At 42.2% G+C, this 14,602-nt stretch overlaps 1 protein-coding gene across 1 annotated transcript in view; it reads right to left on the bottom strand.

Moving 5' to 3' along the window:
• Window positions 1-11,829, bottom strand: part of LOC115149091 (zinc finger MYM-type protein 3) — a 20,906-nt gene extending 9,077 nt beyond the window's left edge. The window contains exons 1-17 of the mRNA XM_029691606.1: window positions 11,735-11,829; window positions 9,797-10,827; window positions 9,489-9,547; window positions 9,336-9,402; window positions 8,810-9,194; window positions 8,442-8,622; window positions 4,927-5,139; window positions 4,673-4,823; window positions 4,440-4,552; window positions 3,761-3,847; window positions 3,429-3,579; window positions 3,129-3,301; window positions 2,625-2,790; window positions 2,316-2,365; window positions 1,934-2,090; window positions 404-519; window positions 51-198 (exon numbers count right to left, since the gene is read on the bottom strand). Coding sequence (XP_029547466.1) covers window positions 51-198; window positions 404-519; window positions 1,934-2,090; window positions 2,316-2,365; window positions 2,625-2,790; window positions 3,129-3,301; window positions 3,429-3,579; window positions 3,761-3,847; window positions 4,440-4,552; window positions 4,673-4,823; window positions 4,927-5,139; window positions 8,442-8,622; window positions 8,810-9,194; window positions 9,336-9,402; window positions 9,489-9,547; window positions 9,797-10,820 — 3,241 coding nt within the window. The 5' untranslated portion in view covers window positions 10,821-10,827; window positions 11,735-11,829. The remainder of the gene's footprint in view (window positions 1-50; window positions 199-403; window positions 520-1,933; window positions 2,091-2,315; window positions 2,366-2,624; window positions 2,791-3,128; window positions 3,302-3,428; window positions 3,580-3,760; window positions 3,848-4,439; window positions 4,553-4,672; window positions 4,824-4,926; window positions 5,140-8,441; window positions 8,623-8,809; window positions 9,195-9,335; window positions 9,403-9,488; window positions 9,548-9,796; window positions 10,828-11,734) is intronic.
• Window positions 11,830-14,602: the final 2,773 nt, after the last annotated feature.

Consider the following 14,602-nt stretch of genomic DNA (forward strand, 5'->3'; position numbering starts at 1 on the left):
ACATCAATGGCAAGTTGACTAAGTAGAGAGAGATCCAGAGGAGCCCTTGCCTTTATTTTCCTCTGCTATCATGTCTGCCATGGCCAGAATGTCAGCCTCCAGTGGATCAGACGGGATCTGGAGTTTCAGGTCATTTATGTATTCCACAAGTTTATCGATATGATCCAGTGTGACGGGTAGGAACATGGGGACAGGGATCTAACAGAGAATAAAGAGAAAAACAATAAGCAGACAAATAGGACACAGTCACTCTAGAGAACCACAGATAGCAGCAGTGTGTAGACACCCATAAGGAACACGTTTGGGTGGAAACAAAGAGTTACTCTAGACTCTAAATTAATGACAATAAGCCTAGAGTAAATTTTGCACAATACTCAACAGGACCTAGACAAAACCAACTCACCGGCAGAGGCAGGGCCATTGGTATGGGAGTGTACTGAGAGTACATATTCAAAGGTACAGGAACAAACACAGGCACAGGGACTGGCAACACCACAGGTGGGGACTGCAAGAAATCATCTGAAATAAACAGACAACATTTATTAAAACCATGAAGGTGCTTCTTTTGCAATTGCTAATTATAATTTTGGCCTGATTTAACATAAAGCTCTTAGCATATGAATAGGGATGTTTTGTTTAAAGCTAGAATCCTTAGCAGCGACATCCATTTTTGGACATATGGATATATATACCTATTAATTCTTAAAGAATATATCTTAAATACATCTTAAATACAGTTAGTGAGTCCCATAAATGGGTTGGTTGTTGTGTGAGCAACTAAGGAGCAAAACAGACGGGGTTGGCTTAGAATGTTGACTCTGTAAACTATATTTAGTCTCCAAATGTTTATAGAAAACATACATTTATCGAAAACATACAAAGAGCAGTCTCAACTACATCGTTACAGTTGTTGGTTAGCTAGCTAGAATTTTTTTGCCATATTAGATTAGACAACAGTCAAAACAAGACATGGTATCAATAAGATACACTATATATACACAAAAGTATGTGGACACCCCTTTAAATTAGTGGATTTGGCTATTTCAGCCACACCCGTTGCTGACAAGTGTATAAAATCGAGCACCGAGCCATGCAAACTCCATAGACAAACATTGACAGTAGAATAGCCTTACTGAAGAGCTCAGTGACTTTCAACATGGCACCATCAAAGGATGCCACCTTTCCAAAAAGTCAGTTCGGCAAATTTCTGCCCTGCTAGAGCTTCCCCGGTCAACTGTAAGTGCTGTTATTGTGAAGTGGAAACATCTAGGAGAAAGAATGGCTCAGCCGCGAGGTGGTAGGCCACACGAGCTCACAGAACGAGACTGTGCTGAAGCATGTAAAAATCGTCTGCAACCGACCCCCATTTCCAGTTTCAGCATGACAATGCCCCCATGTACAAAGCCAGGTCCATACATAAATAGTGTCTCGAGATCAGTGTGGAAGAAATTGACTGGCATGCACAGAACCCTGACCTGAACCTCATCGAACACCTTTGGGATGAATTGAAATGCCGACTGCGAACCAGGCCTAATCGCTCAACATCACTGCCCGGCCTCACCAATGCTCTTGTGGCTGAATGGAAGCAAGTCCCCGCAGCAATGTTCCAACATCTAGTGAAAAGCTTTCCCAGAAGAGTGGAGGCTGTTATAGCAGCAAATGAGGGACCAATTCCATATTAATTCACATCATTTTGGAATGACATGTTCGACGAGGAAGTGTCCACATACTTTTGGTCATATAGTCTACAATGGGCTGAAACGAACCACCTACAATTCCCCACTTGGCAGCTTCCTGTCATTGTTGCTAGCCATCTGACCAGTCAGAATCATAACGCACGCCTTCCGGCCACATTGATGCGCACGCATAATTTTCGTTATGTTGTCAGCCAACCAGTCTACAGAAAGGGACATGGGATTACATTCGCCATTACCTGTCTGGCAACTCTGGGACTTCATCTCAGGTTTACATGCGACACCTGTAGTGGCCATCATAGGTTTACACATGGAGGACTTGTTCCTTTGGGAGAGAGGTAGAGTGAAGGGAGGAGCAGGCTTGGCTACAGTCCTCTTCAGGCCTCTTCCTGTGGCCTAAAATAACAGAAACATTGACAAATAAATGTTTGGATGTTCACTCAGCAGAAATTTGAGAGAGAAAAGTAGCTCTTTGCTTTATTTCAAAATCCAATCATGTTTTTTTTTCAAGCAGAGAATACGTTTGTATGCGTGGTAAAAGCCAAGATCAAATGCATTTTTGTGTCCTTTCGGTGGCATCCCCCCCAACTTTTGGAGCAGCAAGTCAAAAAGCACACTTACTTCACTTGTCTTTATAGCTGCAGGGGGAGGTGTAGACTCTGGGGAATGACCTGTAAGTCCAGTAAACATATACAAGTTTAACAGCGAATTACTGAGACGAACATGTGTTTACATTTTACAGACTTTAGGGAAATCACAAAAACAATAGCAGTAATTTTGTAACATTATGTGAAACAGTGAAAATCAAACAACTATAATACAACACAGCGCACTTAGAAAAAACAATTCCCATATGTATGGATTGGGTTTATGGTAAATACAGTATGGGTGTTGTGTTTGCATGTGTTGGTGTATGTGAAGCTAACGCACTGCTGAGCAGGCTCCCAGGGCCCTGCTTGGTGTCTAGGTTGGGCTGGTTCTGTTGGCTGTAGAAACGCAGGAGGCACGGCTGGTCACAGTAGTGTTTGATCTCTCCCCTCCAGTGGATGGTCTCCAGGAGCTCCCCCTGACGCTTGCAGGCATGGCACTGTGCTTCCTAGGAGAACACACACAGCTCAAAACACACATAGCAACCATACATACAGTACATACATTGTAGCCTGGTAATAGAGGGCACCACTAACACAATTTGATCACAAATCATGCACATTCTGGATTCATTCTGTCATGATGACAATATTGTGCCAGTTTAGCCCATACATTCTGAAGCTACCATTCCTCAAACAAAAAGTGTCTATATTACCACATACAGACTATGCACAGTAAAAAGAGGGTGAACTGAATGCAGCCTGTGTACCGGCAGCCATCTAAAACTTCTCAGGGTCAGTCGCATGGTCAAGGTGTAAATATGGCATTGTTATTGTTCAGACATACTTTCAGGTACCACAGGAGGTATTTGCTTTTACAATCTTCACTGCAGAAGTCCCATGTGTTGCCATCCTGTTCCTCTGTGACCGCCCGTGAGCAGGTCTGAGAACAGTATGTACAGGTTATACAGCACAGGCCCAGTTGTTGAGCAAAGTCTTGCTTGTACAGTAGAATGCAACCTTTGTAAAAAAAAGAGACAACAAAAAAACATAAGTCTCTGCCTAGAGACACAGTAAAGTGTTTTCATGTAAATCGACAATCTATTGCATATAAAAATGCGCACAGAAATGCATGCATCATCCTAACCGTCACTGCAGAAGGTTTTCTCCACCCCAGAGAACTTTATCTTCTTATGCAGCAGTTTCTCTTGGTTGCAGTGCTCACACACAGAAACCACACCATTCAGACGCTTGTAGTCCTCACAGCACTCCTTACAGCAGAACTGATATATTGAGTCCTGAAAGCAAACAAAATAATAATATATTCAAGCCTGGTGTAACAAGCGCCATTATCTACCAACTGAGCGATGTAGGACCACACAGAATCGTGGATGTACTTCTTGAAGTAGTCTTGAAAATAATAAGTTTTCACTAAACCACTTTTTGGCACAATGTATGTAAAATGCACATTTTGATTACCTGCCAGTCTAGGATTTCTGGTACCCCACTGAACATGTTATGACAAGAGAGACAGTTGAAGTAGAGGTCTCCATTGGGACTGTTGCTCTGTGAAGAAGAGTATATTTCTTAAATTGGAGATTTAACAAGAGAATGAGCAGCAAACATTAAGCCAAGACAAAAAAACAACACGCAACCTCACAGAACTAGTATCAAAGAGGGACTCAAGAAAGTCTCAGCCATTTTATTGCAAGGGTTTTGTAGAAACAAACCAATCCCTAATTCATAGGTTCTTCGGTAGAATAAAGGCAAAAGCTTTCAAAGGGTGACCCTCTCCACACTAAAGAGCTTTATGATGAGTTTTTATTTTAACGGGCTCCAGAAGTGAGGCTAGTGAGGCTGAGCTCTCCACTGCAGCTTCTGCAGGTCTGCATTTTAACTAGCATTTTCTGCTTAACAGGCACCTACGGCCAAGCCTGTACATCACACTAAATATTAACGGCTCCTTTTTTTCACTTTCAGAATCCATCACCAACTTTTATTTTTATACAACCGAAGCACTCAATTTACGTTTAAAACAAACGCACATGAAATAAAGTGTTGTATAAACATCTGGCAGACAATGGGACTAAATACTGGACAATGCATCTGTAGGTTGTAGTGTTATCCAAACTCTATTAAGGGTATGGATTTAACCAACCTGAAATTTGCTCCAACAGCTAGGGCTACAGAAGACGTACACAGCCTCATTTGTTTTACAGTAGTAAGGTTCAGAGGGGCTTCTTTTGCAGGAACTGCAGGCTTCACTGGGCACTGGAAAAGAAGCAGATGTAATAGTGAAGAGCCATTCAGTCAGACATCACGTCAATACATTCAGATTAAGCAAAGGTGAATTAATACAGTATTAAACAAGCCAAGGAGAGTAGAATGTACCTGTGTTCCCAGAAGTTTTAACTTTATGTGAGGCGATACAGCACAAAGAACAGAAGTGTCTGGTCTTGCCATACTGATCCACTTTAGACAGCATGTCAAAATTCTTACACAGAGTCCTACACCACTGACACGAGAGCACCTTAGTGTTTTTCTGAAATCAAAGACAACACTTTGATTAAACACTAAGCAGACAAATCACTCTCATATCACTCAATACTACAAGACTGTACATTCAAGAAGAGAGAAGCACCCACCATCTTATACAGCCTGAGACAGGAGGAGTTGCAGAACCTCCTCTGTTGGCCCTCATGCAGTAGGTACTCAGCCCGGGAGGTGAAGGTGTTGATGTAGGTGCCACACGCGTCACAGCAGCTGGTCTTCAGGCCCTTGGTGGCGCGGAAACGGTTGAAGCAGGCATCGCTGCACATCAGGTGAATCATGTTGCCCATGGTTACCTCATGGTTGATCTGAGGCAGAAGAGGGAAGGTAAGATAAGATACTCGGGGCTGAATTCTATCAATCCTAACTTCAAATAATGCCATCCTTTTTCATTTCCCATTAGTCGGCCAAAATCTTGTAGTTGGTTATAATTTATTCTGCTGCCTGCTCATAGCATACAAACAGACTCAACAGCAACATAAACTTGTCGATATTGATTTCAAAGTTTGACAGAATTCCTGCCCCATGCAGACTCCATAATCACAGCATAGATACAGCTACACACAAAATCTTTTAAATTATGAAATATCAACATGAGGTGACAGTGAAATGTGTGTCACTAGGGTTTAGGCATGCTTTGTCACTACTTCTGGGAAAAGCCCATGACGTGACAAACACTTCACATACACTACATTGACTGAGCTCGAATTGAAGCGTGCTGATCAGATCTCCTACCAGCATTTCCAACACAAAGGCAACTTTAAAGAAGGTATACCATAATCACATTATTGTGTGGTTTTGCAGGGCTTGGCATTAAAAAGTGCCTACTTATTTTTAATAAATTTTATTGTACAAATTGACAAATGACTAACAGATGGTGGGGGAAACTCAAATCAGAACAAGTAAGGCTTGTGCCAGCTTTTCGAGGTAAGCATAAAATGTTGACTTGTTGCTAGAGTAGACGCTGCAGTCTTTAAAAAAGCTTCAATATAATGTATGACTAACAAAAATGCCTATAGCATTTTAAACCATAAGCAAAGCATTGTGGAAGTGTAGTCATATTGTGTTAAAGGTCCAATGCCGCCATTTCTATCTCAATATCAAATCATTTCCATGTAACAATTAAGTACCTTACTGATTGTTTTCAATTAAAATAGTCAAGCAAAAATGATCATAGGACTGTCTGGGAGTGGTCTGAGTGGGAGGGGGAAACTGAAAACTAGCTGGTTTCGGCAGAGAGGTTTGGAACTCTTGTTGGTCTATTTAAGTGGAACAGACAGCGTTTTAGCAACATCAAATCATATTAAAATCTGTTCATACACACACACCCAGAAAGAATACGAAGCTAAAATAAAAGATAATATAAAAAATATACACACATACACCTTCCGCATGGCAAGCGGTACCGGAGTGCCAAGCATTGTGCCCCCCCCCCCAACCCCTCTTTTACACTGCTGCTACTCTGTTTATCATATATGCATAGTCACTTTAACTATACATTCATATACATACTACCTCAATTGGCCCGACCAACCAGTGCCCCCACACATTGGCTGACCGAGCTATCTGCATTGTGTCCCACCACCCACCACCACCTCTTTTACGCTACTGCTACTCTCTGTTCATCATATATGCATAGTCACTTTAACCATATCTACATGTACATACTACTTCAATCAGCCCAACTAACCAGTGCCTGTATGTAGCCTCGCTACTGTTATTTTTACTGTTTTTATTTCTTTACCTACCTATTGATCACCTAATACCTTTTTCGTACTGTTGGTTAGAGCCTGTAAGTAAGCATTTCACTGTAAGGTCTACACCTGTTGTATTCGGCGCATGTGACAAATAAACTTTGATGTCGTCATTTTCACGTTTTAAACATTGTGTTTGGTAATGACGGAGAGTAAGGCATTTGTGAATTTTCTATAGCAATATGGGCTCCCGAGTGGCGCAGCGGTCTAAGGCACTGCATCTCAGTGCAAGAGGCGATACAGCCTGGATTACAGCCTGGATTCGAACAGTCCCTGGTTCAAATCCAGGCTTAATCATATCTGGCCGTGATTGGGGGTTCCATAGGGTGGAGCACAATTGGCCCAGCATCATTCGGGTTTGGCCGTCATTGTAAATAAGAATTTTTTCTTAACTGACTTGCCTAGTTAAATAAAGGTTAAATCAATTTTTTTTTAAATAAAAAAGCAGCCGTGGTTTTGGACAATTAATAGACATTGCAGTAAATAAAACCTAATAGAAATATATGTATTGTCCAGGACTGAACTCTACACAGACTGGTGCACCATAGCCAATGAGAGCTACAGTAGGACTATATGCAAATAAGCCATTTGTCACACGGGCCTGCCATCATTCATTTTGAACTGGACTGTGTGTTTACAGGCATTAGCAACAGTGCGACTTTAGCTTATTAGAAAGCTTTCGCCAAAAGCCACCTGAATGGATTTCTGCAAATATGTAAACACCACGGGAGTCATAGAATTTGGGAACTTTAAAGCCCTATCAATCAAACAACCATGAAAAGGTAGGCTCTCTCCCCCTCAGGTGCCTATGTACATCAAAAACAACAAGATCAACAACTAATGTTAGCCAGAGCAAAATGAGCTCAAATCTAATGAGGGAACAGTAGATAAACCTCCGCTAACATCAAGGCGGTGACCCGATCCTGTAGGTTCATGCTATACAACATTCGCAGAGTACGACCCTGCCTCACACAGGAAGCGGCGCAGGTCCTAATCCAGGCACTTGTCATCTCCCATCTGGATTACTGCAACTCGCTGTTGGCGGGGCTCCCTGCCTGTGCCATTAAACCCCTAAAACTCATCCAGAACGCCGCAGCCCGTTTGGTGTTCAACCTTCCCATGTTCTCTCACATCACCCCGCTCCTCCACACACTCCACTGGCTTCCATTTGAAGCTCGCATCTGCTAGAAGACCATGGTGCTTGCCTACGGAGCTGTGAGGGGAACGGCACCTCCGTACCTTCAGGCTCTGATCAGGCCCTACACCCAAACAAGGGCACTGCGTTCATCCACCTCTGGCCTGCTCGCCTCCCTACCTCTGCGGAAGCACGGTTCCCGCTCAGCCCAGTCAAAACTGTTCGCTGCTCTGGCACCCCAATGGTGGAACAAGCTCCCTCACAACGCCAGGACAGCGGAGTCAATCACCACCTTCCGGAGATACCTGAAACCCCACCTCTTTAAGGAATACCTGGGATAGGATTAAGTAATCCTTCTAACCCTCCCCCCCAAAAAGATATAGATCTACTATTGTGAAGTGGTTTTTCCACTGGATATCATAAGGTGAATGCACCAATTTTTAAGTCGCTCTGGATAAGAGCGTTTGCTAAATGACGTAAATGTAAATCCTCAAACTTTTTCAGCTTGTAGTTGGCCGTCAAAATTGCACTGATAAACGATGGGGAAAAGTAACCTGCTCACCCTTCTGCAACTTGCCTGCCAATGCATGCTTGTCCCAAACCACGTTTTGACAACTGAATGGGAACTTGCCTGCCCGCCAAATACATTTGATTGACAACTAAGAGATATGCTATGGCTGGGAGCACATCATCTAAAATGTTATGGCCAAAGCATTGGTACCTCACGCATGTGGTTGCACACACTGCATCTTTGGGCAGGAGCACTTGGTTTGGGGGGCTGTGTCGGGCCCTTCTCCAGCCGGGCCTCATACAGGGAAAGACAAGTGCTGTTGCAGAATTCTTGGAAGGACTGTGACTGGCCAACCTGTGCAAGCATGGTGTCCTTTCTATTCCCCATGTCCCTAAAATAGAAGAGACAAACCTTGAGGTAAATTTCACAAATATTGTTGACATCAAAACGATGCACAATATTAACACTTACTTTACTATGAAATAGAATGAGGAATTTGTTATAAAATCCACTGTCCTTACTGGAAGGAATAGCAGAAACTAAGAACACATTCTTTGAATATATATTGAGAGGCTTACCTTTTACAGAAAGCACAGGGCTTTTTCTTGGGGGCTTTCTTGCCAAAGGAGTTAAGGCAGGTGGAGCTGCAGAAGAGCTGAGGCTGACCCCTGCGCTGGTAGGCTGTCTGTCCGCTCTGCAGAATCCCACTGCAGTTGGCACAGAGGACCCTGGTAGGCTGGCGAGGGGGTGGCGGCCGGGGTGGAGGGGGTCCTCCAGACCTCTGAGTGTACGCAGGGGTAGAGGCAGGAACAGACAACTTTGGGGAAATGAGGCGGGGGGGCGGAGTGCTCTGGCTCCTTTGGGAGACCCTGGTGGAGCGCCGGAGGCCAAACCGTGCGGGGTCAAAGTCTGTGTCCCTCGGATCATCAGCTGCATCGTCAGAACCACTGTCTGTTAGCTGGTCTGCAGCAGAAGACAACGCATTTAGAGCAGCGTGATAATCATATAATTGGAAAATTGGAAAAATAGTCCCACATAATGATAGTTGAGACCGAGGTAAAATTAATTAGCTAAACACAAGCAGATTTACTAAAGATGTTTTACCCCCATCAGACGTGTTTAGCGTATTTTTCCTCCCCTCTCCACGATTACGACGACCTCTCTTTCTCCCCTACAATAAATGAGAAGAGTAACTCACAGTAATTAACTTACTTTTAAAGAAAATGTCTAGAATTCATGGAAAGTTTTTATTTTTACCGTATTCTTTTGACCATTTGGATCCTCGACGGCGACGTCAGTTTCAAGTTGTTCCTCAGCTGCAACACAATCGATCATCAGTAACTAAAGGCTGTTCATGACATAGTAGATGCAGACTATATGTAAACTGACATGGCTATTTGAAGAAGTGATTGCTAATCGTTTCTCAAAGATGTGTAATTAAGCCTAAATCAAGTTCTGCATTTCCCTTTATCCTTCTCAAACTATTTATGTGGCACTGAGACTTCTATATGTGACATAAGTTTAAAAAAAACTTGAGCCTAAAAACAAAGTTCCTTACTACACACCTTCACCTGGTGTCAATGGCTGGGCCCAGGATGATAGTGGGGACATACTGCCCCCCACAGGCTGTTCTTTCTCACTCTTTTTCTCTGCTGTGCCCTCTACCTTTGGCACCAATCCATAGAATGATAAGGCTTCCTCTTTGCCTGGACCATCCTCAGAGTGTGAGCTCTCTACGCTGACTATAGAAGGCATATTTGGATCAACTTCATCTTGAGCAGATGCAGTGGGATCTTCATGCACTATGTCCATTTGCTCCTCTCCTGTCTCTGGCATCTGTGTCCCAGTTACGGTCGGAGTTCGCTCGGTGACCTCCAGCCTGTCTGTCCCAGGCTCAGCTCCCATTTCTGACCAGGCTTCTGTGTGACCTTGCCTGCTCCACTCATCCTGACTGAGGCCTGTGGCTGAACCGGACGGCTCTTGGAAGTCTGAGTGTTCTGGCAGGCCTGAGGGCTCTGAAAAGCCTGATGGTTTTGAAAGGTATGAGGGTTCTGGATAGACTGAGGACTCTGAGAAGCCTGAAGGTTCTTGAAGGTATGAGGATTCTGGAAGGACAGAGGGCATTGGAAAGACTGAGGGTTCCTGAAAGTCTGATGGTTCTGGAAGGACTGTGCGGCTGTAAAAGTCCTCCACCTGGACTTTGGACAGTTCCAGTGAGTCTGGGTCCCCCAGGATGCTCAGACTGTCCTGAGTTTTCAGCCTCTCTCTTTCAGATTGGGTGAGAAAGGTTGTCAACTCGTCAAGGGCCTGCTGCTCCCCACTGTGTCCCTCTGTTCCCAGTGAGCCAGAGTAGGCCACCTCCATATCAGTCTGTGCAGGCTGCAGGTCCATATCAGTCTGAGCAGGCAGCAGGTCCATATCACTCTGTGCAGACAGTAGGCCGTCATCAGTCTGAGCAGGCAGAAGGCCCATATCAGTGTGCCCAGAAAACAGGTCCATATCAGTCTGTGTGGATAGCAGGTCTAGATGTACATTCTCATTGGCCATTTGAAAAGTGGCAGAGGTTTCTGGATGCTCTGAGGGTTCCATACTGCACCTAACGTTACCATTTAAGAGAAACGAAACAACAAAAACAATGGCTTGCTTCAGTCTCACATGACAACCGATTTGTACTCATGTCAAATCAAATGTGGTGGTAGGTTTGAGAAATTACAGCCACAAGTAGCTAGTTTATTGTGGATCCGCTATTCTAGACCATGAGATCACACAAGTGAAGGCATATATCTAGTTAGCTAGCTAGGCCAATTTATCTAAAGTTTGATACTCGTTAGCTAGCAGTTGTCAGTAGTTACCACAGCCACAATGTCAATTACATTTATGGCTAAACCCCGCCTATTTATACAATTTCTCGTAAAATCTGATTTTAAACCTAATCATAACCACACTGCTAACCTTATGCCTAACCTTAATTTAAGCCCAAAAAGCAAATTTTTGTTTGCATAATTTTTTTACGATATAGCCATTTTGACTCTGTGGCTGTGGTAACTAGTAATAACCACTAGCTAGTTTGGCTATGACAACGTTGCTGCCTTTTGGCGCGCCTCACCTGGCGTCTCCATTTTTGCAAGTTAGAATGCTAGCTAGCTAACGCTAGCTATTTAGCTAACTACCTGGAAAGCTAGATAGGTACATGTTAGCCCATTATTATATACAGAATCTCAATACTATCTATACAATAGACATGACTCGCTACTTGCATGGTAAACGTATAATGTTTTATGACTCTGCAAAGAGACCGCTAATAACGTTACTGGCTAATAGCTAGCGAGCTTCCAATAGGCTATCTGCTAGCTAACGTTACGAAGCTAACGTTGCCTTATGCAAACTAGCAGTCAAACTAAATCACTAGCTAACTAATTCTAATATAGTAACTTTATTAAAATATAGTATTAATGATTCAAACATAAATTATGATAGACTTCTACAAAGTATGGTGCATTTACCTGCAAATATGAAATGTTGCTGTAGCTAGCTAAAATGTTGCATGCAACCACCAGCAAACTGCGGTGTGTGGCTAGTTTCAAGCTACAACTTCTTCTTCTTCTATGGCGGTCTGCAAACAGACGTTAGAAGTGCATACCGCCACCTACTGTACTGGAGTGTATTGTCAAAAACGATGGTCAATGATCAAAACAAACAAAAACACGAAACCCTCCTACCTAATCATGTACTACTAAGAACATGAAAAAAGAGCCCTTCTAACAACCCCTCGTCCCCATCCCGCCTTTTGAATCTTGTTCCACTGACCTTTCTTTGGAGGGCATATAAATGCCAACCTAAGAACATGAAAAAAAAGAGCCCTACTAACTTCAAACAAACCCCCCTCCTGCCTTTTGAATCTTGTTCTACTGACCTTTCTTTGGAGGGCATATAAATGCCAACCTAAGAACATGAAAAAAAAGAGCCCTACTAACTTCTAACAAACCCCCGCCCCGTCCCGCCTTTTGAATCTTGTTCCACTGACCTTTCTTTGGAGGGCATATAAATGCCAACCGTAGTGCTCGGGAGTCCCACCTCTTCTACACGTCTATAAAAATGATCTTAGCCATTACCCAGTATAGCACAAATATCAATTATATGTAGACTTGGTCTACAATTCCATTCCCTCCCACACCTGAATGGGCTGGGACCCAGCAGAAACACACTACTACAACCACTCTCTCAAGTCTCCTTAATAGAGTTAATGCCTCCAATAGTAGATCACTCATATTAAAGTTACCAGAGGATAAACTACACAGTACAGACAAAGAATCTGCGCATTATACAATTCTAATAGGTTGAGCGTCCTCCACCCACTGGAGAGCAACTACCATTGCCAACACTTCAGCATACAGACAGAGTATACAGACAGTCCATCTGTTTGTCTTCTACATATCTGCACATCAAATTCAGGAATGTAAACTCCCGCTCCCGTGTATCCACTATCAGGATCCTTGGAACCATCTGTAAACACCTTTTAAATAAGCATGAAAGCTACTACTAATGTCATTTTCAACCAATCTTTTCTCTTTTCCACCAATGTTAAATCAACAACAGGTGTCAAAAGTGACCACAGAGGGAAATCCACAAGCTACAGCTTTCTCGTGATCTCTCTACACCACAACAAATGAGCCAATCACGATTAGCAAAGGCCCTATCTGACTATGGTCATTTGGTCCTGTACCTAGGGTCATCTTCATGTCAGTGAGATTTTAGAAGAGTTTTGTAGACCTATTAGCTTTTCTCACGCACTTCCAGTATTCTATGATTTATGGAGGCTAAGTAGGCATATGTCATGGGTTTTGGTAGCGGAGGCTGACAACCACCCTGTCAAAACATTTAGCAGCAGTCTCGACATGGGAATAGGGGATAATGCGGGTATCTAGAATCAAATCAAATAAAAAAAAAATTGGTCACATACACATGTTTAGCAGATGTTAATGCGAGTGTAGCGAAATGCTTGTGCTTCTAGTTCCGATAGTGCAGTAATATCTAACAAGTAATATAACAATTCCCCAACTACCTAATACATACAAATCTAAAGGGATGGAATAAGAATATGTACATATTGATATATGGATGAGCGTCATAGACAAGACGCAATAAAAAGGGAAACATGGTAGGTGTATCTCTCTACGTAAGCATAGAGAGATACACTATGACCTGAAGAAGTGGTTCAAACCCACCCTGGCTGTTCCATTCATTCACTTGGCCTATTTGTAAAACAACTCTTTCATTCAAATAAACACATTTGATGTCTAAGATTATTTTATTACATTGTAACATTTTATTTCAAGATGTTTGACATTCACATAAAGTGCCACTTGTGGTAGGCACAGGCAGATCAAAAACTACATAACATTCCAAAGGATTAATTTTCCTCCAGAACCCCCCCAACAAAAACAGGCAGTACAGACTTAAATTATAATATTTACGTTAGCTGTGGTTATTTTAATTAAGACCATTAATTGGCAACCAAGCAATTACCTTTACAATAAGTAGGCCCAAATACATTTATGCTATGAGAGTCATCTTAAAGCGTAAATAGCTTAAAGGTGAAATAAAAGGTAAGGTAAAATAGTTTCACTGGTAATACGCAATTATCCTATGTATTGCATCAAGTTGATAAAGATCTGACTACATGTGTAGAGCATAACTAATAAAGCCTATACACAATCTCTTTATTTCTAAATGTGAGTGTAGTCCACAACAATCTATAAATGGAGAATTGTGGCATTTCAAATGGCAATTGCCCTGCAAATATTTTAATAGACTTTCATTTAGTTAACTTGTTCACAGGTGAATTTAACTTCCCACTCAAGTCACCACTAATGTAATGTAAAGAGTAAACTGCTAATTTCCAACACTAACACTTGTTCTCCAATGAATATGGGCTCTTATAACTTAACTATATTGATTTAAAAAAAATGCAGAGTAGCTACCTCTATATTTTACGATATTGTGCTGTCAAGTAAAGGCTTTAAAGTGACAAATACGTATATTCATCTTAGCAGCTATTATAACAAGGAACAGCATTTTAGAAATATTTACTAAGCCAAGTGATTATTGCTGTGGGATAGGGGGTCTATTTAAGAGACTATAATATAACAGCAAGGTTTGATTTTGCACGCAGATGGCACTGAGGAAGAACGCTCAAATACAGAAAATACAAACCATGTAAAAGTTGCTCAGCTGTCCTTTTCCTGACAGAATAATTTTGAAAAAAATAAACATTTATAACTGCTTAAGTAAAATATAAATATCCATACTACACAGAGGACATTGAAGCAGGTTTTTTCAATAATCAATTTGACAAAAATTCTGCATTTTAT

This window comes from Salmo trutta, chromosome 15 (genome assembly GCF_901001165.1).
Source record: "Salmo trutta chromosome 15, fSalTru1.1, whole genome shotgun sequence".
In the NCBI taxonomy this organism is placed as follows: Eukaryota; Metazoa; Chordata; class Actinopteri; order Salmoniformes; family Salmonidae; genus Salmo; species Salmo trutta.